Raw genomic sequence first — 21,702 nt, forward strand, 5'->3', positions numbered from 1 at the left:
GCTGTCCTGCAAGCACAGGCTGCCCACCCCAAAACCTGACAGGACTGGGTACACTTGGGGGTTTGAGACCCCTCCTGCCTTGGCACTGCCAGTGTCACCTCTGCCTGCTGCTCTCTGGTGCTGAGATCCTGCTTGCACCACCACAGGCATGGCACAGTTCTGGAGTGGCACTGCAAGCCACTGACCCTTGTGCCTCAATTTCCCTGCTGCCTCCCAGTCCAGCCTGTAGTGGAGGCACCAAGACTCCCTGGTCCCCATTTCAGCACAGTGCTGAGCCCAGCTGGGTGGCCTGCTGAAGGACTGAGTCCCTCCAAGAGGCATGGTGGGGCCAAAGGGGCAGCTCTGTCCCTCACAGCCCAGGCAGGGCCAGAGGGGTCTGGTGCCCCTGCCCGGTACTGGCCAGCTGCCCAGAATGAGGGGATTAGGCAGGGAATGGGCCCAGGGCCGCGTGATGCAGCCAGGACAGTGCTAATCCCTCGTTGCGAGGCCGGACACTCTCTCTGACCTTCCCGCTCCCATGCCTCTGGCCTTTGCTGACGCCGACTGCCTTAGTGGGGGTTTGGCCACCTGCCCCCTTCGCTGTGCAGTGCAGAGGACCCGATTCTGCAGCCCCACCTCCATGCCCTACTCCCACAGTGCCCCACCAGCCATCCTGTGCCTCAGTTTCCCCACACTGCTCAGTGAGGACAGCTGTGGCCATGCTGGAGGCCACCACATTCCATCAGCCCCAGCTGCCACACAGCAAATCTTGAGTAGAGCAGACACTGGTGGGACTGGGCAGTGCTCCTGAGGACTAGTGCCAACCCCACAGCCTGGGGTGGGCCTGGCTCCCCACCATGCTGGTGGTCCCAGAGCCCCAGGCAGGTGAGCTGGAGGCCCGGCGGGAGCAGAGGCAGCATGCCCAGGTAGGGCAGGGTACGGGAACTCTGCCTATTCCCTGCCAGCACCCCCCGCACCCAGCAATGGGGCCAGAGTGAACCATGGAGGCTGGGGGAGCTGGTGCCAGCCCTGAAGAATGGCAGGCAGTCAGGCAGTGCTGCGGCGGGCAGCCCCCACCCGCACTGCTTTTAATCACCGGCTCGGGGCCCCAGCCCCTCAGATGTCCTTCTTCATCCAGAAGATGGGGAGCCCTTTGGCATCGCGGTGCGGGGATTCCAGGAGGCTCTGCTCGCTGCTCTCAGCCAGGACACCCCTCGCCCAGATCACAGTCGGTGGGGGAGGCGGTGGGGGGACAGTGAGGGGTGGCGGGGGGGCAGCGGGTACCCATGGCCTGATGGTGGTGGCAGTGGCAGCCCCAGAAGGGGCGGAGAAGAGCCGCAGCACCTCAGAGGATATAGCCGGGCTGAGAAAGGCCACGTTCTGCACCGGCTCACCCAGGACAAAGCCCAGGTGGGCATAGAAATGCTGCTTGTCATGGGTGGTGAGGTGCAGGCAGCGAAAGCCCCGGGCCCGGGCCCACTGCTCAGTGGCCTCCATCAGCCGCCGCCCATAGCCCTGGCCCCGCAGTGCCCGGGCCACCACCACGCTCTCCACGAAGAGGTCATGGGGACGGCTGACCACGCGGGAGAGTCGGGCATGGCCCACGAGCTCACAGGGCCCCTCCCGGGCGGCGGGGGTCTCGCTGGGGCCCCGGCTCCGCAGCAGCAGCAGGCAGGTGGGAAAGGCGTCCGAGGAGCGCTGGAGCATGTGGAGCCGCGACGCCCGGCTCTTCCCCCACTCCTCGCCCAGCAGCTTGGCACAGGCTTCCAGCAGCTCCGGCCTCTGGTGCAAGGGGACCAAGCTGAGCTCCTCTGACACAGAACCCATTCTTCTCACTGACGGGAAACCAAGCAGGTCACAGCTTAGAGGCAGTAATGCACAGACCATGCGTGTGTTCCCCCCAGCCCGCCACTGGCCCCAGTACAGGCGCAGTTCCACTCTGGCACAGCCAGATGAGTTCATGGACGTTTGGCGGGTCCAAGGTCAAACAAGACATTCATGGCAGGGAAATGGCACATGGTGCCAGCTTCAGGAAATCATGCCATGAGACCTGCAGAAAGGTCTAGCACTGACAAATCAGCTGAGGGGCAGGAGGCACAGTGCTGGCCTTGCCTCCTCCCCAGCCCCTGCCACTAGCTTCTGCCACCTTGGCACCCATCAGACCAGCTAGCTCATCACACATGTCCTCAGAGTTGGCGTTCTGAGAAACCCAAGTAGCCTCTGAGGGGTCAGAAAACCCCTATCCTACAGCATGCCGTGGGGTCCCCTCTCTCAGCCTGGCATTTCCCCTTGCAAAGGAGAAGCCGCAGCCAGAAGGCAGGAGGAACCACCACGCCAGTTGATTAACTAGGATTGAGCAAACTGCCACACTTCCCCTCTGGGGGTTGAGGAGGGCCTGAGTCTGCCCTCCCACACCCTAGGTGCCCCCAGGAGGCATGGTGGTGTCACCCCCCTAGTTCCAAGACAACTGACTGACAGACCAACCTGTACTGTCCCCTTCAGAGGCCAGACCCCACCAGCACTCCTCAGTAGGCGATGGTTTCTTTCTGCCTGCCCAGCAAAGCCACGCCAGGACTCCAACAGCATCTGCTTGCCACCCACCTGCCCGCACTCACCCTGCCTTCACCTACCCACCCTGTCTGACCTCACCCTGCCCACAGTCACCCTGCTCAGTCACTGCTCACACCCACCCTGCTCACACCTGTACCCTGCTCACACTCACCCTGCCGGCTGCGGCTGGCTCCTTTGCCCCGGGTGCCAGCGCAGCAGGAAGCAGCCCAGGCTCATGACCAACCACAGCGCCTGGTTCTGCTTCCCCGGTGTGAATGACACGTCTGTCCAGGGCCCCACACAGCACCCCCCACTTCCCACGCTGCACCCCCACACAGGGCACTCACCCTGCCTGCACCCCGATTGCTCCAAACCACAGAGCGCTCACACACAGGCACTGAAACGGCATCACCCAGCTGATCGCTGCTCCCACCGCATGGCTGCACCCCTGAACGCAGGTCCCCACCCCACCGCTGACCCTCACCAACCACCACTGACCCAACACTCACCACATTACTGACCTGTCGTTTGACCTGCCATTGACCCCATCAATGACCCACCACTGAACCACCACTGACCCAGCACTGACCCATCGCTGACCCACCACTGACCCACCGCTGACCCAACACTGACCCACCACTGACACAACACTGACCCAACACTGACCCACCGCTGACCCACCACTGACCCAACACTGAACCACCACTGACCCATCGCTGGCCCACCGCTGACCCAACACTGACCCAACACTGACCCACTGCTGACCCACCACTGACCCATCGCTGACCCAACACTGACCCATCACTGACCCACTGCTGACCCAACACTGACCCACCGCTGACCCACCACTGACCCACCGCTGACCCATCACTGACCCACCGCTGACACAACACTGACCCACTGCTGACCCACCGCTGACCCAACACTGACCCATCGCTGACCCACCGCTGACCCAACACTGACCCATCACTGACCCACCGCTGACACAACACTGACCCATCACTGACCCATCGCTGACCCACCGCTGACCCATCGCTGACCCAACACTGACCCATCGCTGACCCACTGCTGACCCATCGCTGACCCAACACTGACCCAACACTGACCCAACACTGACCCATCACTGACCCATCGCTGACCCAACACTGACCCACCACTGACCTATCACTGACCCACCACTGACCCATCACTAACCCAACACTGACCCATCGCTGACCTAACACTGACCCATCGCTGACCCATCACTGACCCACCACTGACCCAACTCTGACCCATCGCTGATCCATCACTGACCCATCGCTGACCCAACTCTGACCCATCGCTGACCCAACACTGACCCACCACTGACCCACCGCTGACACAACACTGATCCATCGCTGACCCATCGCTGACCCATCGCTGACCCAACACTGACCCATCACTGACCCATCGCTGACCCATCGCTGAACCTCTCACTGGCCCATCCCTGACCCCCCCACCAACCCGTCACTGACCCTATCAGTGACCTCAGCATTGACCCACCACTGAGGCATCACTGACCCAACACTGGCCCATCACTGGGCCGCCACCGAGCCCCTGTCCCTGCCCTTCTCCCCTTTCGCTGCCCTGTCCCAGCCCGGTCCCGCCCGTACCGTTCTTCGGCCCCGCCGCCGCCGTCACTTCCTCCGCCCCGCCCCGCCCCGCGCCGCCCCGCCCGCGCCCTCTGGCGGCCGGAGGTCGCACCGCCCGCCCCGCCGGAGCCCCGCGCTGCCCGCACGGCTCCGGGCTGCTCCCAAATTCCCGCGTGGAGCCACAGACCCTTGCCCGTGGCAGGACGGAGGCGCACCCTACCTGACCTGCCCAGCCCCCCGCAGGGCCTCCAGTCCCAGGGACACCAAGCCCCACTGGGCAGACGTGCGGTGCTGCAGCTTCGCTCCCTTCTGGAGCAGGGCTGCCCAAGGCTGTTTTGGGGATGTCCATCTTCACGTCCTCCCCTCCTCCCCGAGGAGTGATATACTGTGTGGGAGCTCTCCATCCGTGTCCTTCAAGTCGTGATGGGGCTTACAAAGGGAACCACCAAGAAGATGATGAAGCAGGACAGCTCCTTCACTTGCACGACCGGGACACAGATGAGGCCAAGGTGGGATTTCCAAACTGGCCAGCATTTTGGGCCCTGCAGTTTGGACCCTTCAGATGTGTCCCCGTGAGTTCTAGCTTGCTCAGTTCCTAGGTAGAGCTCCCCTCCATGACCACAGCTGCCTTTCTGCTCCTGCTTCCCGGATGGATGGGGAGGTGGGTTCCTTGTCCACCGGCTCCTTCCACACTGCCCCTGGCATGGGTTCCTGCAGCCTCAGAGCCTGAGCAGCAGGTCCACAGCAGCCTGGGGCCACCAAGACCACATCTTTGTAGCCTCAACAGGCTTCCAGCCAGAGAGGGTGGCTACTCTTGCCATGCTCTGGGGCGCTGAGCCTGAGGGCAGCATCACTCCCCAGCTGGTGCATCCACTTGCACAGGCTGGGACAGGCTCTCCCTAGGCCTGTTGCCTTGCAGAGACCAGTGCAGGGCGTTCCCACTGTCCTTCCCTGACTCCCCCTGTGCCGAAGAGAAAAGAGATTGTTTGCACATAATGAAATTTCTAACAAAAGCGGTTTTTGCTCTTTAGAGCATCACCCATCCCAGACAGACAGCATGGCCAAGGACGGGTCCCTGGAACTCCACAAAGGTCATGGGAAGGGAGCAGAGGCCATGCCCGACAGTAGAGGCTGGTTAAGGGTCCCTGAGGGGCAGAACGAGTGATCATGATTTCGGAAATACCAACCCACTGTCACCGTCACCGTCACCGTCACCACGGGGTCTGCCAGCTGAAGGACTGGGCCCCAAAGGCCATGGGGGGCAGAGGAGGCAGCGATGGGGGCCCTGGGGCTCTGACAACCGGTCTCGGTGCCGGGCTGCGGGTCCCCGGCACGAGTGGCCGGTCCCTGCCGAAGGCACTCCGGCACCGGGACCGGAGGGGCGGCGGCAGCGGCAGGGGGCGTGGCCAAACACTGGAGGCGGGACTAGAGGGCGGGGCGGGCACGTGACGTCACACCCGAGTGACAGCGCGGCCGTCCGACGGGGGCGGAGCAGACCGCGCTTCCGGGACCGGGAGGCGGTGCCGCAGGGCCAATAGGAGGCGGGATCCTGCCGGTCACAGCCAATAGGCGCTGTCGGGGGCGTGGCCTGAGCCCCGCTGGCGGCCGGGGGGGCCCACGTGCGGCGGCAGCATGGCGGCGGCGGCGGGCGGCAGGCGGGCCAAGGCCCCGCGCGGGGCGGCGGCACGGCGGCGGCCGCGGCCGGCGGTAAGGGCTGGGCCAGAGCGAGACAGGGAGGCGGGAGAGGAAGGGCTGCCTCGCCGGGGTGCCGCCGTGGAGCTTTTGCTGCGCTCGTCCCCATTCCCGTCCCCTCCCGTCGATCGCCCCATTTTGTTCCGCAGGCACCGGGCGCCGATGGGAGAGCGCGGGCGGCGGCCGGTCGGCCCGCCGACGAGGAAGTGTCTAGCGACTCTGAGACAGAGAGGTAAGGGCTGCGCCTGGGGAGTGCCGCTACCGTAGCGGGGCGCCGACACCGGGAGATGCCGGTACCGGAGAGATGCCGGCCCGGGGGATGCCGGTACCGGAGAGATGCCGGCCCGGGTGATGCCGGTATCGGAGAGATGCCGGCCCGGGGGATGCCGGTACCGGAGGCTGTGCCAGTACCTGTGGGGTGCCGGTACCGATGCTCACGCACGCGTGTCCCTGCAGCCCGTTGCTGGGGCGGCGGCGGCGAGAGGCAGCGGAGGAGGAGGTGGAGGAGACGCCGCAGGAGAAGAAGCTGCGCTTGGCCAAGCAGTACCTGGAGGAGCTCCGCCAGCTCGGTGAGTCCCCGCCTGGCGCCGGTGCCCTGCGGGGCGGCCCCGGGCGCTGAGCCCGACCCTCATGCACTGTCCCGCCGCAGAGGAGGAGCGGGCGGAGGAGGAGGAGGAACTCGAGCCGGCGGATCTCATCGGGGACCGGCTGAAGGAGGACGTGGTGAGCGGGGAGGCGGGCGCGGCCTCTCGGTCCCCTTGGCGGCAGCGGGCTCTGTCCCCTTCCCCGCGGGACCGGGACTGAGGCCACCTCTGAACCTCCCCCTTCTTCCCCAGTTGGAGCAGAGAGGCCGGCTACAGCGCCTGGTCGCCAAAGATGTAAGTGCCCGGTGCTGGGGGTGCCTGACTGCAAGTGCCAGCTTAGGGGACGCTAAGGCACGGCCAGCTCACTACAGCCTTTCTCCCTGGTGCTGGCACCCTGGAGAAGTCAGGGTGCTGTGCTGGGGTGCTCCTGTGCCTGGGGAAGGGTCCTGGGCAGCCCAGCTCACATCCTGCTCTTCCTGCAGGTACAGCCTCCAGATCCAGCCAGGATCCGTGTGCTGCGGGGACACCAGCTGCCTGTTACCTGCCTCGTTATCTCTCCTGATGACAGATTCATTTTTTCTGCTTCCAAGGATGGCTCCCTTATCAAATGCAAGTGTTCACCTGGGGTTGTGGCTGGCTGTTCCCAAGCCCAAACCCTGCAGGGACTCAGGTGCCCTCTGAGGTGGCTTGGCCTTTGGCTATTCTTGGATTGTGCATAATTTCAGGCTCTGTGGAAGGCTCACTGACACTTTTGGGAGTGGTGGGAGGCTCCCAGAGGGTGATTGTGATGACTTTCCTGCAGGGGAGGTGGAGAGTGGGAAGAGGCTGTGCGTGGTGCCTGGGGGGAAGAAGGGCACGGAGGAGCGGCACATGGGGCACGCATCCCAAGTCCTTTGCATGGCCATTTCGTCGGACAGCAAGTACCTGGTATGGGGACAGGGGTGGAGAGATGGCCATGGGGAGTGTTCTCCCTGGGTCCTGGGGGTACAGTCTCATGCCCAGATGTGCCTTGCTGGATTAAAGCAGCCCCTATCCCCTGCTGGGTCAAGAATGGGTCCCTGGGACAGTCAAAGCCCATGGAGTGGGAGTGGAGACAGGCGTGGGCTGTGGGTCTCCAGGGTGCAGGTCTCAGGTGTCTCCTACTGTCTGCCAGGCTACAGGAGACAGGAACAAGCTGATCATGATCTGGGATGCAGCCACCTGCAAGCGCCTGCACATCTTCAGAGGGCACCGCGACGCCGTCTCAGTGAGTTGGGGGCATTGGGCACAATGCTTGTGGGGCCAGCTCAGTGTCCCTCACTGCTGTGCCGTGTCTGTCCATCTGTCCCCAGGGCCTGTCCTTCCGAAAGGGCACACACCAGCTGTACAGCGCTTCCCACGACCGCTGCGTCAAGGTCTGGGATGTGGCTGAGAACGCATACGTGGAGACCCTGTAAGACCTGGGGAAATCCCACTGACCCTTCCAGGGCCCAGCAGCCCTGAGAGGAGGTGAGGGGGCAGAGGGCCATGCTTGCCACAGCTCTTTGTCATCTCCTTCTGCAGGTTCGGACACCAGGACATCATCACAGGGCTGGACAGCCTGAGCCGGGAGTGCTGTGTGACAGCAGGGGGACGGGATGGCACCGTGCGGCTCTGGAAGATCCCTGAGGAATCACAGCTCATCTTTTCTGGGCACCAGTAGGTCTGGGGTGGAAGAGGGGGCTGCAGGCAGGTGTGTCCAGCTGGGGCAGTGCTGTGTGGGTGCCAGGAGCACCGTGGGGATGCTGATGCCCTGCAGGATCCCAAAGCATACTTGTAACTGCTGGCACTTGCCTCTTCTCTTCACAGGGGCTCCATCGACTGTATCCAGCTCATCAACGAGGAGCACATGGTGTCTGGTGCTGATGATGGGTGAGCTTGGGGCCAGGATGGTGCCTGGGGTGGGCAGGATGCCCTCTCAGCCCCCTCACCCCTCACATCCCCCGCAGGTCTTTAGCCCTGTGGGGGCTGACGAAGAAGAAGCCGCTGGCGCTGGCTCGGCAGGCACACGGAGAGCAGGACGCCCAGGGCCTGCAGCAACCCTACTGGATCTCAGCCGTGGCTGCCCTGCGCAACAGTGACCTCCTGGCCACAGGTGTGTGGGGTGGCAGCATGGGGGAGAAATGAATCTTGCTCCCGTCCCTGGGCTGGGGTGCATGACAGACTCCTCTCTGTGCTCCAGGATCCCATAGCGGCAGTGTGAAGCTCTGGAAGTGTGGTGAAGGATTTCGGAAGCTGGAGCACCTCTTGGACATCCCCTTGGTATGGATGGATGGGCAGGTTGGGAATTCTGGAGCTAGGCTGGAGGGTCTCTCAGCAGGGGCTCCCCTTCTTGGGCAGCAGGAGAAGCCTATGGGAGCCCCTCACCCTGCCCTGTCCCTTTACCCTGCCCTGTCCCCTCCAGGTGGGTTTTGTCAACAGCCTCAAGTTCTCAGCAGCTGGTGACTTCCTGGTGGCTGGCATCGGACAGGAGCACCGGTACTGTCCCCCCTCCCTGGTGCTGCCTGGGGGTGCAGCTTCCCCATCCTCTGGGTCTTGTTGGAGAGTGACCCCCACACCTCTCTCATCCACAGGCTGGGACGGTGGTGGAGAATCAAAGAAGCCAAAAATAGTATCTGCATCATCCCCCTGAAGCAGAAGACCACAGCCTCCAGCCCTGAATCCCCTGGCAGCTCCTAGCCCTCTGTCTCTGGAGCCACTGGAGCAGGTCATTCTGTCCCTGTAGCTGTGCCTCCCATCCTTGGTGCAGCCATCACTGTGGGCAGCAGGATGTGTGTGGGGGTTGTCACCTGATTCTGCTGGCCCCATGTCTTGATGTGGCTCTGCCCTCTGCGAGGGTCTGTTCCCTTCTCTCAGGTTTTGCTGTGCCTGAGCTCTGGAACAATCCATTTTGTAAAAAAAAAACAACACCAAAACCACTTTATTTACATAAATTACAAAAACAAAAAATCACACTTTTGTTCACAGAAAAAGTCTACTCTTAAAAACTTGGTTGGGCTCAAATACCTGGATCCTGTTGCTTGCCCTGAGCCTCCTATGGCCCCCTGGGCTCTGCAGGGGCTGGGGTCAGTGGGCATTTGTCTGCCCCCACTCCTGCCCTGTCTCCCAGTAAGGGATGAGGAGCGCCACACACAGTGAGGGAAGCAATGTGGGGGCTTGGGCCCAGCCCAGCCACGCTCGGTGGCTCTCCTGAGGCCAAAACCAGGAGGAAAACATGAAAATGCAAAGCACTAGGGAAGGGGTGATGTGGTCCAAGGCTTGGCACAGGGGCTGGTGGGAAAGGCATCCACTGGGATGGTGAGGTGGGCTTTGGGGCCAGGGCAGTGTGTGGCACCACAGCGAGGGGGTGGGAGGTGCAGCATGGATTGGTGCAAGCCAAAAGCAGGGGGTGGAATGTGGCTTGAGAGGGAGTGGAGTGGTGCGCTGGGGCTGGGGACAGGGGGCAGGGGATGTGCCCCGGGGCTCGGTGCAGGCAGGTCTGCACCAGGGCTCAGTGCAAGGGACAAGGAGAGGGTATTTGTGCCACAGCTCAGTGCGAGGTCCGTGCGATGTGCACTACGGCTCAGTGCAGGGGGTGGGGGGACATTCACCATGGCTCAGTGCAGGGGGTGTGGGGGCACGATGGCTCAGTGCAGGTGACACAGAGGGACGTGCCATGGCTCAGTGCGAGGGCTGGGGACGTGCACCGTGGCTCAGCTCAGGGAGGGGGATGTTCACCATGGCTCAGTGCAGGGTGTGGAGGACAGGGTACATGTAAGGTGGCTCAGTGCAAGGGAGGGCTGACACGTACCATGACCCGACGTGTGGGATGTGTAGCTCGTGCTGGGGCAGGGACTGAGCCTCCTGGCTACACCTGGCACCTCAGTGGGCCGTGCTGTGGGCACTGCTCTCCCTGGGGAAGCAGTGGGGGTGCTATGTGGCAGCACCACAGCCTGGCCCCCCCGTCCTTCACAAGGATGACGTTGTGGAATCCACCACCTCACGGCCATTGCACACCGTGGGCACGTATGGCGAGGCTGAGCCTGGAGAGGAAGGCAGCAGTCAGGGCTGGGTTGGGGTCTGGCAGCAGGACCACCCAGCATCCCATGGCAGTGGTGCCCAGGGAGTTGGGGTGGAGGGAGCCCAGGATGGCCATGTCCCCCCAGGTGCCCAAGGTGGTCATATTCCCTGGAGCACATGGGGGTAGCTGAATCCCCTGTGTTGGGGTAGAGTGTCCCCTCAGAGCAATGAGGGCCCCCCAGGAGCAGCACCACTCTGGCAGCTATGCTGTCCTGGGAGGTGAGGCATTGGGACAGAGGACAGGGAAGGGCCACTGGGGACACATCTGCCATTCCCCCCCATTTCCCACTTTGCCCTACCCCATACCCCACTTTTCTTCAGGAGCCCATGCTGGGGTGCCCACACACACCCCCCAGCAGGAAAGGGGTGCTGTCCCCAGCCCTTCCCCAGCCCCATCGTGCTCACCGTGGGACTGGCTGGAGCTGGCTGCTGCCACGCTGAACCGAGCGGTGCCCACACGGTGACTGGCCACGTTCTTCTGCGGCTGGAAGAGTATGATGTGGAGCTTGGGGGTGAAGAGGCAGCCGAGGACCACGGTGCCGCTGAGGCTCACCGAGATGCACATGGTGGTGGTCTGGACCTGGAGACAGGGGTGGGCATCAGGTGCTCCACCTGTCAGCCCTCTGCCCCAAGCAGGGCAGGATGAAGCCCATGCTGTGGCACTGGCCAGCCCCACAGGGCGCAGGCTGCACCCTGCAGGGACATTCCACCCCACACCGCATCCCTCTGTCAGGGTGGTCCTGCAGGAGACCCATGGGCAGAGTATGGACACTGTCCTGGTGGGGACAAGTTGCCCCTGCAAAGCAACACCCCACCCCTGCCAACATGCTGCTTTGTGACACTGCCTGGGGCCAGAGCCTGCACTCCCCCATTCTGGTGCAGGTGCTCTCTGGAAGCCCCTGACTAACTGCCCCCACCAACTCCTCAAGACCCATCAAGAGTGTGTTTGGTTGTCCGTGCCAGGATGCACCCCATGCTACCCAGTTCCTGGCACTGCTTGGCAGACCAGGGACCAGGCCGGCCCTGGGGCTGGCATTCATTCCCCGGGGTGTGATGTCTGAATGAGCCAGGGGCTGTTCATCCTTTTGTGTCACCAGCCTGAAGGATGACTATCATTCCTCCATGATAGTCATGGCTAGGGGGGAATCTCTGGAGGTCTCAGGGCCATTTCCCATCCTCATCCTAGCAAAGGAGGGAGGGGGGCAGGTCCTCTCTCCAGGACTCATTGCCCCATCAGCTACAGTCCTTCAGGACCCTCCACCTGGTCCTGAATTACCCAGTGCAAAGGTGACCATCACCAGGTGTGTGGATGCAGACCCTTCCCCAGGCCCATGCATCTCCTACTTATGGACCCTGCGTGGCCCAGATCTCCAGGACCACTTAGATCAAGCCCTGTCAGCGCCCCCTCAGAGCTCCAGGTCTTACACGGTAGTCACTGGAGGTCACGTAGAAGATGGGCAGGAAGGCCAGCCAGATGATGCAGGTCGTGTACATGGTGAACCCAATGAACTTGGCCTCATTGAAATTTTCGGGACATTTCCGTGTCTTGAAGGCGTAGACCGTGCAGAGGACAATCAAGAGGACATTATAGGTGAGCGAAATGAGCATGTTGGAGTCACGGTTGTTGCACTTGAGGGTGACAATGTACCTCTTGTCAGGCTCAGTCTCCTTGCCTGTGCCAGGGGTCTCCACCAGCAGCCAGATGATGACAATGATCAGCTGGCAAGAGATGAGGGCCATGCAGATGACCACCTGTGATGTTGGGCTTATGAAGCGGGGGCGCTGGACCCCCTCCTTCACCCCACTGAAGATCCTGGCGATCCGATTCGTCTTGGTCAAGAGGGCCGAGTAGCAGACGGCGAAGGACGTGCCCAGCCCCAGGCGCCGGAGCGTGCACACCCCGGTGGAGGGCTTTGCGATGAAGATGAAGGTCATGCTGTAGCACATGAGGACCCCAGTCAGCAGAATGTAGCACAGCTCTCGTCCAGAGGCCTTCACAATGGGCGTGTCATTGTTCTTCACAAAGACTCCGATAACGAAGAGGGTGGAGATAAAACCCAGGCAAGAGATAGTGACAGGACCAATGGCCCAGACATCTTTCCAGCGGATGTACTCTTGGGGCAGCTCATAGCAACCATTCAGGGTCTCGTTGGGCCAGTAACCAAGACCGCAGTCCATGCAGGTGAACTCATCCAGCAGGTACTCATAGGGCTGGCAGGGGATGCAGATCCAGCAGCAAATGTCTCCGGGCTGCATGCTCTTGATCTCATTTTTCTTGCAGGGGTCACTGCACTGGGACACGGGAATGGAGGTCTCAGCCCACGGGATGAGGCTGGTGTCAAGCATGAGTCCCTCTGCCCAGTAGCCCACTTTCTGGTACCGATACCGCCCGTCCATGTAGTGGTAGTTGAAGATGTTGTAGCGCCCGATCCCATCGCCGTAGCGGTCAAATCGAACTACGCTCTCTGTGTCCGCTGGCCTGAATGGAGCTGCAGGGAGGAGAAGGGGAGATAATCACTGCCTCAGAGCAGGAGAACACTCACTCCAGGCCTCGAGACAGGGCTCGTCCAAAGGGTCACATCCCACCATGGCCACAGGCAAATGTCCAACCTGTTTCCTGCCTTCACTCCCATCCTTGCTGCCTATGCACACGTTAGGAGCAGGAAAGCAAAGGTGGAGAACTACCCACCTGCCTGAGAGCCTGTCAGCCCCAGCCAGCTCTGCAGGGGCAGAGGGCGGTTGTGCAGCCTCCGTGGCTCTCAGTGACTCCTGTAGTCAAGACACCCTCAGCCCAAGTCACAGAGGACATGGTTCTAATTCACCCCACACTACAGGGGTCCCTCATCAAGGGTGTCCCTCCAGTTTAATCCCTGAAATGTGAATAAATCATGATGGTTGCAAGGACCCATGTTCTTGAGGGTCCCTGGGGCTGGGTGGGGCTAGTCCCGCCCAGTTGTAGCAGAATGGAGTTGGTGGCCAGCCTCTCCACACATTTCCACTGGGGACAGAAGGCCTGGATTGCCTCCCAAGGATGATGGTGGGCTGTTGGCACCTCAGGACAACCACAGTCCTGGGCGTGGGCAGACTGGAGGAATTGGAGGGTTTTGGATTAAATCTAGGCCTTCTTCTTTCCTATCGTCCACCCATCCCTTTCCAGTTTGGCCGCCAAAACCCATCTCCATTTTGGACTCACCATCAAAATTAACATTGAGTATAAAGTCCTTGTAAAACCTCTTGCCATTGACAGGCTTCATGGCATCACAGAGCTTGGTGGAGTTGGGGCACAATGTCCGGTGCATGTTGTGAAGAGAGTGAGCCATGGCATAGACTGCATTGACCACAAACGTGATCTTGGACTCTGGCTCAAACTTGCCTGTCTTGAGGGAGTACCGACTACAGTCCTGTGTGTGGAAGCTGCATCTAAACTTCTGCTCCCAAAACTCCCGAAACCAGGGATTTCGGCTGTTATTGTAGGGGTGGAGGTTGCGGAAGTAGGAAGCAAACTCCTTAATGGGATAGGCTGCCAGTTCGATGGTGATGGCTCCCTCTGCCACTGCTTCGCTGCCAGCCACCACGCTCTCCAGGGCTCCCCACCCATCACTGGCCACCCACATGAAGGACACATTGGCTCTCTGAGCAGCTGCCAGCAGCTCCCGGGCATCTTCACTTCGGGTGAATAGCACGACCACTTTGGCATTGGGCTTCTGCAGGAGAGCCCGGACCACTCCATCGTAGGTCTTCTTGTTCATGGAGCGCCCCACCTTCTCCGAGGTGGCAATGCAGATGTTGCGCATGCGGGCTTCTTGCTCGAAAGCCTCAATCCCCGTCTCCCCGTAGTCTCCCTCTGAGGCCACAGTGGAGACATAAGTCCAGTTGAAGAAGCGGAGGATCTCTGCCATGGCTTTGGCTTGGTAGAAGTCTGGAGGGACAGTGCGGGCAAAGTAGTCATAGCGGGACTTGTCACTGAGCTTGGCACTGGTGGAGGCATAGCTGATCTGTGGGATCTGGAAGAGCCGCAGCAGGTTGGCCACCTGCATGGAGGAGGAGAGGTGAGTGCCTGAAGGGGTGGCCAGCAAGGGACATTCCTGTGGAGGGACCCCTGCCCAATACCCAGTGATGCACCCAAAACACAACCTCCCAAATGCTCCCAAACACAACCATTGAGCTGAGGAACAACCCAACCAACCCAGAGCATCCTGATCTGTGGAAGGACTGGAGAAGAATGGATGAAACATTCACAGAGTGACTGAGTCCTCAGACATGCTCGGGGGTTTTTTTTGGTTTTTTTGTTTGGTTTTTTTTTTTTAGTGTTTCAAGCATTCCACTCCAAATTTCAGGGCTGGGGAGGGGACAAAAGCAGAAAATCTGCCATAGGTGACCTGTGGGAGATGTTTGACATTAAGGAGAAAGCCAGGATGCCTGGCAGCCCTACAGCACAGGAAGAAAGGATTCTAGGGGCTGGGAGCCAGGGCAGAGTCCCCCCACCAGGCTAGGGGAAACTGCAGAAGTGGGCCATGCAGGGTCAGGGGAATGGCGCCGGCACATCCCACATCAGGAGCTCAGTGGGACCGGCACCTTCCAGCCACTCAGCAGAATCCCTCGTTAGCTTCAAAGGGGAAAAAAGCCCCACTAATGAGGCTGTTAAAATCCAGGCTCTGGGGGCAGCAAGGGGCCTCCAGTGTGCCAGCAGGGCTGCCACGCCTGCCCACATCTTACTGCTCCCCAGGCAGGAGATGTGTCTAATTAACATGGACAAATGATCTTGACGACGAAATTCCCCTAATGGCAAGAATGTCCCCGAGTGCAGTGATGCTGCTGCCTGTCCTCACCATGCATGGGAGCGGCCAGCCTGCCATGTCCTTCCAGTGCCCCTTGAGCTCCTCAGCCGGCCCACATTCTGCCCCTGCTGACACCTGCCTGCCCGAGGTTGGGACATGGGGACATGCTGGGTTCCCAGCAGGTGAAGGGACAAGTGCCCAGGTGGGCTGGGATGCTGCCTCCATCACACAGTCCCAGCTTCTCCTAGCCCATAGCTGGGGGATGCAGGGACCCCAGGGACCAGGACACAGTCTGGTACACGCTGGGGACTCATTAAATCTCAGCAAGCATGTGGCCCACTGACCACCCCTGTGACTCAGCTGGTCCTGCTGAGTCCTGCATCCTCAGGGGATGCTCTTCTCCCTGCTGAAACCAACCTCCAAGTCCACAGAGCTGTGGTTTTGGGGACTGAGATGCACCCCACCCAGGGTCACAGCCAGGTCTGAAGCTCAAGGTGCCTGTTCCTGTGGGATCACTGGGGACACGGGGACACTTGTCATCTGAGCTCACCCTGCCTTAGCCAGGCAGCCCTACGGCTGAGCCCCTCAGAGGTGCGTGTCCCTTGCAGCACCTCATGGGCTGCCCTTGTAGGGGAAAGGGGGACAGTACCCCCTCACACTGGTCTGCTCTGCCTGGTACAGCAGGAGCTGCACTTGCCACCTTGAACTCAGGAGAGGAGTAAACACCTGTCTTCATGTGAGGCTTGGCTCCTACAGCTAATGGAGGTTTGGGGGACTCATGCAGGCTCCAAGGGGATGCTGGGTACATCCCCCACAATCACAGAGAGATGGCTCGTTCAGGTGCCTGCCTAGCATTCCCTCCCCACTGGAGAAAGGGGCAGAGCATCACGGTGAGGGATGAGTGAACTTCCCTGTGCCACACTGGCAGTGACATCACTGCACTGCTGCCAAGGTTTTATCCCCCTCCCCCACTCCAAACCCCCAGCCCTATCCGAGTCCCTCTTGCCTGGGAGGTACCTGGATGGAAACATCACTGTAGGAGCCCCCGATGACGCCGGTGATGGCTGTGGGAACATCATCGTGGACGGCGTAGGAGCCATCGGGGCAGATGTGCTCGGAACCATCCACCCTGGTAAGGGAGGCACGGACGAAGTCAAGGGACTGCTCTAGGGCATAGGTGTCCTTGGAACAGGTGTCGAGGATGTGAGCACCCAGCTTCACCCCTGGCAGGATGCTCCCGTCCTTGTTGATCTCGTCCAGGGCGAAGAGCATGGCCTCCAGGCGCTGGATGCCCCGGTGCTCATTTATCTTGCCACAGTCTTCACTCCCCACTCCTTTCTCATGGACGGGAAAGAGGCCCCCAATCACCAGGTCCCCATCCATGCTGATCTCCTTCTTGCCAGCCATGCCATGCCCAGCAGCCAGACAGGTGGCCAGGTGCATCAGCCCCAGCCAGGCGGCCAAGGGGACCGCCATGGGGTGTGCTGGTGCTGGCTGGGGGACCCACACCACCCCGTGTCACCCACTGCCACCCGTCAAGGTGAGGGCAGGCAGTCCCCAGGCATTGGGTGCTGAGGGGTGGCACGGCGTGGTGTCGGTGGGAGGGAAGTCGTGTCACCCCAGCAGAGCCCTCGGCACCTGGAAAAGCAAAGGGAAAAGCTGCTGGGTCTGCGGGATGCAAGGCATGACAGGGACAGGGGCAGTCAGTGCTGCACAGGAGAGCCAGGCCATGAGCCTGCCTCTGCCCCCCACACGGGATGCCCTTAGGAAGAAATCCCCTGCAGAAAGGCAAGATGAACAGATGCAATAGCTCCCACAGTGACCCAGAACCCCCAGGACACACGCAAGTGACACAGATCCCAGGGCACATGGAAGGGCACAGGGACCAGCCTCCCCACAGCACTCCCAGGGACACATTGCAATAGCGGTGGGCACAGAGCTGGCCCCTCTGGCAGCATCGGCCAGAACAGCCTGCAGGGGGACAGCTTGACAGCCTTAAAATATCATGGAGGGGGAAAGAGCCAGGGATGTCACCTGGCATAGGGAAGTCAGGCTGGGCAGATAGAGCCAAGCTGAGCCCCCGACCCACCCAGCAGCATCAGGGGTGCTGACAGACCCCAGCCTCCAGCTGAGAGCACTGCCAAAAGCAGCCAGCCATGAGCCCACCGTGCCCAGAGCACCCAGTGCTCACAGTATTTTAATCTCCATCCCATAGCCATGGAGCCTACCCTCCCTGCTGCTGCTCCCAGGGTTGTCCGTGGCACGGGGGCTGGAGCAGGGACTCGCCTCTGGCTTCACCCTCACACAGCAACGCGCAGGGTTCTGGCAGCCGCGGTGCTTCAGAGTCTGTTCTCTCACCACCGCCCCTTCCTTCCCTGTATACTAAATTCAGAGACTTCAGTAAAAGTAAGAGCCAGGTTTGCTGACTCCCTCTGCAGAAAGCACGGAGGCGCGGGGGAATCAAAGGCTTTTGCAGCAGGCAGGCCTTGTTTTGGCAGAAGATGCAGTCCCCTCCGAGACTGGTTGTCTTTTCCCAAATCACGGGAGAGATTTGTTTCCCATTTGAAGCTGACTGCTGAAATCCCACGGGGCTGGCATTTCAGGGACCATGGGAGAAGGAGACCCCTTGGCAGTTCAGAAGCCTCAGGCTGCTCTGGAATGGGAAGCTGCTGATGCTGTGACCGGACCACAGCCTCTTCCACAGCCCAGCAGTGCTTGTGGGGGCACAGAGGGTGGGAGGGGGATGCCAGAGAGTGCTGGCCCCCCTGCAGTTCCCTGCAGCCTGTACTGAGGCCGCTCTCCCTGAGCAGGAGGAGCATCCCTTGATGCCCCCATGCTGCTCCCAGACAGGTGATGGCTGTGCTGTAGGAGCCCTCCAGCAACCAGCCAGAGCTGGCAGTGATGCCCAGGGGGCTGTGGGCAGCAGTGTGGCACAGAGCATAACAGGGTGGGGTGAGAAGACACATGCAGACCTCCTCCTCTTCCTCCATGCCCCTAAGTGCCTGCTCTCAGGTGCTGTCTGCTGCTGCTAAATTCCTATCTGTCTCAGGGCATCTCCTACCTGACCCCCCAGTGTGAAGGACTTTGGAGAGAGAAGGTCCCTGCCTTATTTCAGGAATAAATGTTTCTAAGGGACCTGGGGTTTCCTCAAGCACTGAAGAGGCCACAGGCACATGGATTATTGATGGAGCCCATCAGCGGCAGGCTGAGCCTGGCACAGGGGTCCGGTGGCACTGGGAACCCAGGTCTCTGTGGTGCAGGTCTTTTGGGGCAGGTGACAGGACCCACCAGATGAAAGGCACCTTCAGGCCAAGCTCCTCTGAAGGGCAAACCACCACCCACCCAGCAGCGAGCCACGACCGACAGTGAGCAGGGCTTCCACCATTCCCACAGCTGCTCAGCTCGACTGGTTTAGTGCTGGGGAGACGACAGCCCGCGGGAACCTCTGGAGAACGCCCGGGGAAATGAAGCACCGGGTAGGGCAGAGCCAAGTCCAGCCCGACGGCCACGGTACGGCGGGAAGCTCCTGCCAGCCGCGGGCAGCCTCTCCTGGCATCGCGAGTGGGGTGGGTGAGAAGGGGCCGTGACTCCTCCGTGCTCGGAGCGCTTCCCACCCGCTGCCAGGAGCCCTGACCCCTCCGACACCAGCATCCCAGGGGCTGTGTGACACCTGGGGCGTGTGCGAGAGCGGCAGTGCTGCGGGGGCGCAGGGACAGCGTCACCTCCCGCGAAGGTCCCAGAGGTTCCACCGCCACCGAGCTCTGCCAGGAGCCCCTAGCTGTCCCCTGCACAAGGGCTGCCAGCCCCGACACCCCGCGGGGCCGAGGCGCCTCCCCGGGGCGCTCTCCCGGCGCCCCCGCGGCCGCCGCACATCCCGTCCCGAGATCCGGCTGCCCTGGCACACTCACAGCCCGCTCAAAGCCCCGGCTCTCCCCGGCCCGGACAGCCGGACGGAAGACCCAGGGGAGCAGCGGAGACCGGGGTCTGTCCCCGCCGGGTCGGGCGGTGACCCCACTTCCCTGCCCCGGTGCCGGCGGGCAGCCCGGCCGGGGGCTGCGGTGGCGGGTCCTGCTGAGTGCCCACTGCGGGGCTCGGGGCTGTCGGATCACCGAGGGGACGAGAACCCCCCCAAGCCGTTCTCCCGGAGCCCCGCGTCTTGAGCCGGGCAAGGGTGAGCGGCGGGAGCAGCCCCGGTGCCACCCTGACCGCCCGCATCCCCGGCCCCTCCTGTGCCGGTGCCCGTGCCCGTGCCCTGCTCCCGTCCCGCAGCTTCGGGAGCCCCGGCACCGGGCACCGGTCTCCGAGCCCCGCCGTGGCGCGGCCCCGACGGCTGCGGGGTATCGCCGGTCTCCGTGCCGCTCCGCCGCCGGTACCGGGGCTCTGGAGAGGGAGACGCACCGCCGAGGCACGGCGCGAACCGAGGTCACGGCGATGGGAGCGCCAGGGTGGGACCGTAGCCCTTACCTGGGCCCGGCGGACTGTGCCGGGAGCCGGTGCCAGTGCCGGTGCCGCCGCTGTCTCGGAGCTGCGGCTGCCACCGTCTCCCGCCGCCGCCTCTGACACTCCGCCAGCCCCAGCAGAGCGGAGCTGCTCCGCCCCCCGCCCGGCCCGGCCCCGGCCCCCGCCCCGGTCCGGCCCGGCCCGGCCCGGTGGGAAGCGGCACCCCCGGGGCCGCCCCGACTGCCCCCCGCTTGCTCCGGCACCGGCTGAGCCGGGCAGGGCACTGCCGGGGCTGGGGCAAAGCCGGGGCCAGACGGCCAGGTCCAGGCAGAGCACGGGCGGGCCACGGGCAGGGAAGGCAGGAACGGGCAGAACATGGACACAGAAGGTAGAACACAGGCAAGACACAGCCAGATCCAGGCAAGGGATGGCCAGAATGATCCAGAGCGCCGTCAGGATGCAAGCAGGACATGGCCAGAGAAGGCAGGACACAGCCAGATCCAGGCGGGACACAGGGAAAGCATGGCTACATGCAAGCAAGGAACGGTCAGATACAGACTGGGCAGAGGCAGGACAGAGCCAGAGCAGGCAGGACCTGATCTGAACCCTGGCAGACCTGGCAGGGCACAGCTCGGCACCCGCTCCCCTGGCCCCAGAGCCCCCAGCTCATTCCCAGCCAGTGAGAGGGGACCCAGCCGCAGATGAAGCTCCACAGCCACAAGCTGGTGCCCCGGGGTTTGTTCCCCCCTTGTCTGGCCTGCCCCCCACTCCCCAAGTCCTTGGGAGGAGTTCAGGTGCCCGGCATTTCGCCACTGCCCACCTGCATTCCACGCAGTGCCAGCACTCACCGGCAGCCCAAGCGCCCAGCTGGGGAAGGTTTCGGACCAAATTGCCCAAACTCTTCCTAGAGCCATTCGGCTGCCCAGGATCCTGCAGCGTTGCACACACAGAGCTCCATCACTCTGAGACAAGAACGGGACAGGGGATGACACAGGGGACAAGGGTGCTTCTGGGGCACTGCGCCGAGTAACCATCTCACCACTGTGTGCCTCAGTTTCCCCTCTGCCAGCTTCTGCACTTGCAGGCTGCGGGTTGAGGGCACTGCAGTGACTCAGACACTCTGCTGCACTCCCTTCCTCCCAGCAATCCTGGTTTGGGGAGGGATAACTCAGAACGTCCGTGGCAAGGTCCCCCCTGGAGTCCCACAGCAGCAGGACCCCAGACCCCATTGGCCCCTCTCCTTTCAGGACTGTTGGTGCAGACAGAGTGGGACACTGGGGACAGGAGGGTGCCTGGGCTGAGGGACCTCACCACTGTGGGCCAGGGTGGACAGGGAAGATGAGGACTGGAGGTGTGTTGTGCCAAGGGATGCTGGCACTGCTATGGTCCCGCTTCCCCCCAGCAGATGGGTCCTGGCTCCAGCCTCACACACACCTCGGCACTGGCTGCATCGTCCCGGCTGCTGCTCCAGCGCTGTCGAGAGCAGCAGAATGATGGCAAAGCCCCCCTGGTGCCCAGCTTCAGTGGGGTTAGGGGACAAGTACTGCTAGTATCCACTGCCTGGCTCCAATCCCCCGGGAGCTTCAGCCAAGCATAAATATTTCAGGGGGCTTGGCAGTTTTGTAATAACCAGCAACAAAGATAAACACCAGGAAGAGCAATATTTTTCCATGTGGGCTGGAGGAGTTTAATATTTTATCACTCAGAGCACAAAATATTTATGAACAATCTCATGTCAATCACTGGCTGAGGACTAATCATGACCTTTCCAAGCCAGGGAGGACACATTCCCACCATGCAGAGACAGTCAGACCTCCCCTGCCCCTGGCACCCCCACCCCAAGTCCCAGTTTTGGGCTGCCACATTTGACCACCAGGAAACAATCCCTGGGCTGCTGGAGGCACCACGGTCACTCAGGAGGTGCTCTGGCACCTGGCATTGCCTCGTGGCACCATGGCCATGATGCCCAGGCTGCTCTCTTGTCCCAAACTT

General features: G+C 61.9%; 3 protein-coding genes across 4 annotated transcripts; 1 reads left to right on the plus strand and 2 right to left on the minus strand.

The window, feature by feature from the left end:
• Nucleotides 1-973: 973 nt before the first annotated feature.
• On the minus strand, nucleotides 974-4,213 carry NAA80 (N-alpha-acetyltransferase 80, NatH catalytic subunit). 2 transcript variants are annotated; one of them, XM_068201745.1, is made up of 2 exons: nucleotides 4,161-4,213; nucleotides 974-1,814 (listed from the first exon to the last, which is right to left on the minus strand). In XM_068201745.1, exon 2 carries the CDS (start codon nucleotides 1,804-1,806, stop codon nucleotides 1,096-1,098), a length of 711 nt encoding a protein of 236 aa, XP_068057846.1. In that variant the 5' UTR covers nucleotides 1,807-1,814; nucleotides 4,161-4,213; the 3' UTR covers nucleotides 974-1,095. The 2 variants fall into 2 exon arrangements, with proteins under 2 accessions (XP_068057846.1, XP_068057845.1); XM_068201744.1 differs by lacking the exon at nucleotides 4,161-4,213 and adding an exon at nucleotides 2,702-2,986.
• Nucleotides 4,214-5,196: 983 nt separating this feature from the next.
• On the plus strand, nucleotides 5,197-9,385 carry RRP9 (ribosomal RNA processing 9, U3 small nucleolar RNA binding protein). The gene is made up of 15 exons (XM_068201403.1): nucleotides 5,197-5,263; nucleotides 5,733-6,063; nucleotides 6,288-6,400; nucleotides 6,481-6,554; nucleotides 6,668-6,709; nucleotides 6,898-7,024; nucleotides 7,218-7,342; nucleotides 7,569-7,661; nucleotides 7,747-7,847; nucleotides 7,958-8,092; nucleotides 8,243-8,305; nucleotides 8,383-8,528; nucleotides 8,616-8,695; nucleotides 8,838-8,911; nucleotides 9,007-9,385. Exons 1-15 carry the CDS (start codon nucleotides 5,197-5,199, stop codon nucleotides 9,110-9,112), a joined length of 1,677 nt encoding a protein of 558 aa, XP_068057504.1. The 3' UTR covers nucleotides 9,113-9,385.
• Nucleotides 9,386-9,852: 467 nt separating this feature from the next.
• GRM2 (glutamate metabotropic receptor 2) lies at nucleotides 9,853-19,867 on the minus strand. The gene is made up of 6 exons (XM_068201748.1): nucleotides 19,735-19,867; nucleotides 16,288-16,908; nucleotides 13,686-14,523; nucleotides 11,918-12,981; nucleotides 10,898-11,072; nucleotides 9,853-10,455 (listed from the first exon to the last, which is right to left on the minus strand). Exons 2-6 carry the CDS (start codon nucleotides 16,744-16,746, stop codon nucleotides 10,382-10,384), a joined length of 2,610 nt encoding a protein of 869 aa, XP_068057849.1. The 5' UTR covers nucleotides 16,747-16,908; nucleotides 19,735-19,867; the 3' UTR covers nucleotides 9,853-10,381.
• Between the last annotated feature and the right edge of the window lie 1,835 nt (nucleotides 19,868-21,702).

Source organism: Anomalospiza imberbis, chromosome 11, assembly GCF_031753505.1.
Source record: "Anomalospiza imberbis isolate Cuckoo-Finch-1a 21T00152 chromosome 11, ASM3175350v1, whole genome shotgun sequence".
In the NCBI taxonomy this organism is placed as follows: Eukaryota; Metazoa; Chordata; class Aves; order Passeriformes; family Viduidae; genus Anomalospiza; species Anomalospiza imberbis.

What these genes read in the sequence shown, in the direction of transcription:
- NAA80 (XM_068201745.1), bottom strand. Translation starts at nt 1,806, where the DNA reads ATGGGTTCTGTGTCAGAGGAGCTCAGCTTGGTCCCCTTGCACCAGAGG.
- GRM2 (XM_068201748.1), bottom strand. Translation starts at nt 16,746, where the DNA reads ATGGCGGTCCCCTTGGCCGCCTGGCTGGGGCTGATGCACCTGGCCACC. An exon ending in ACAGTGATGTTTCCATCCAG is followed by an intron (nt 14,524 to 16,287) that starts GTACCTCCCAGG and finishes TCCTCCATGCAG; the next exon opens with GTGGCCAACCTGCTGCGGCT. An exon ending in ACTCAATGTTAATTTTGATG is followed by an intron (nt 12,982 to 13,685) that starts GTGAGTCCAAAA and finishes TCCTCCCTGCAG; the next exon opens with CTCCATTCAGGCCAGCGGAC.
- RRP9 (XM_068201403.1), top strand. Translation starts at nt 5,197, where the DNA reads ATGGCCAAGGACGGGTCCCTGGAACTCCACAAAGGTCATGGGAAGGGA. An exon ending in GGCACCGCGACGCCGTCTCA is followed by an intron (nt 7,662 to 7,746) that starts GTGAGTTGGGGG and finishes ATCTGTCCCCAG; the next exon opens with GGCCTGTCCTTCCGAAAGGG. An exon ending in ACCTCTTGGACATCCCCTTG is followed by an intron (nt 8,696 to 8,837) that starts GTATGGATGGAT and finishes TGTCCCCTCCAG; the next exon opens with GTGGGTTTTGTCAACAGCCT.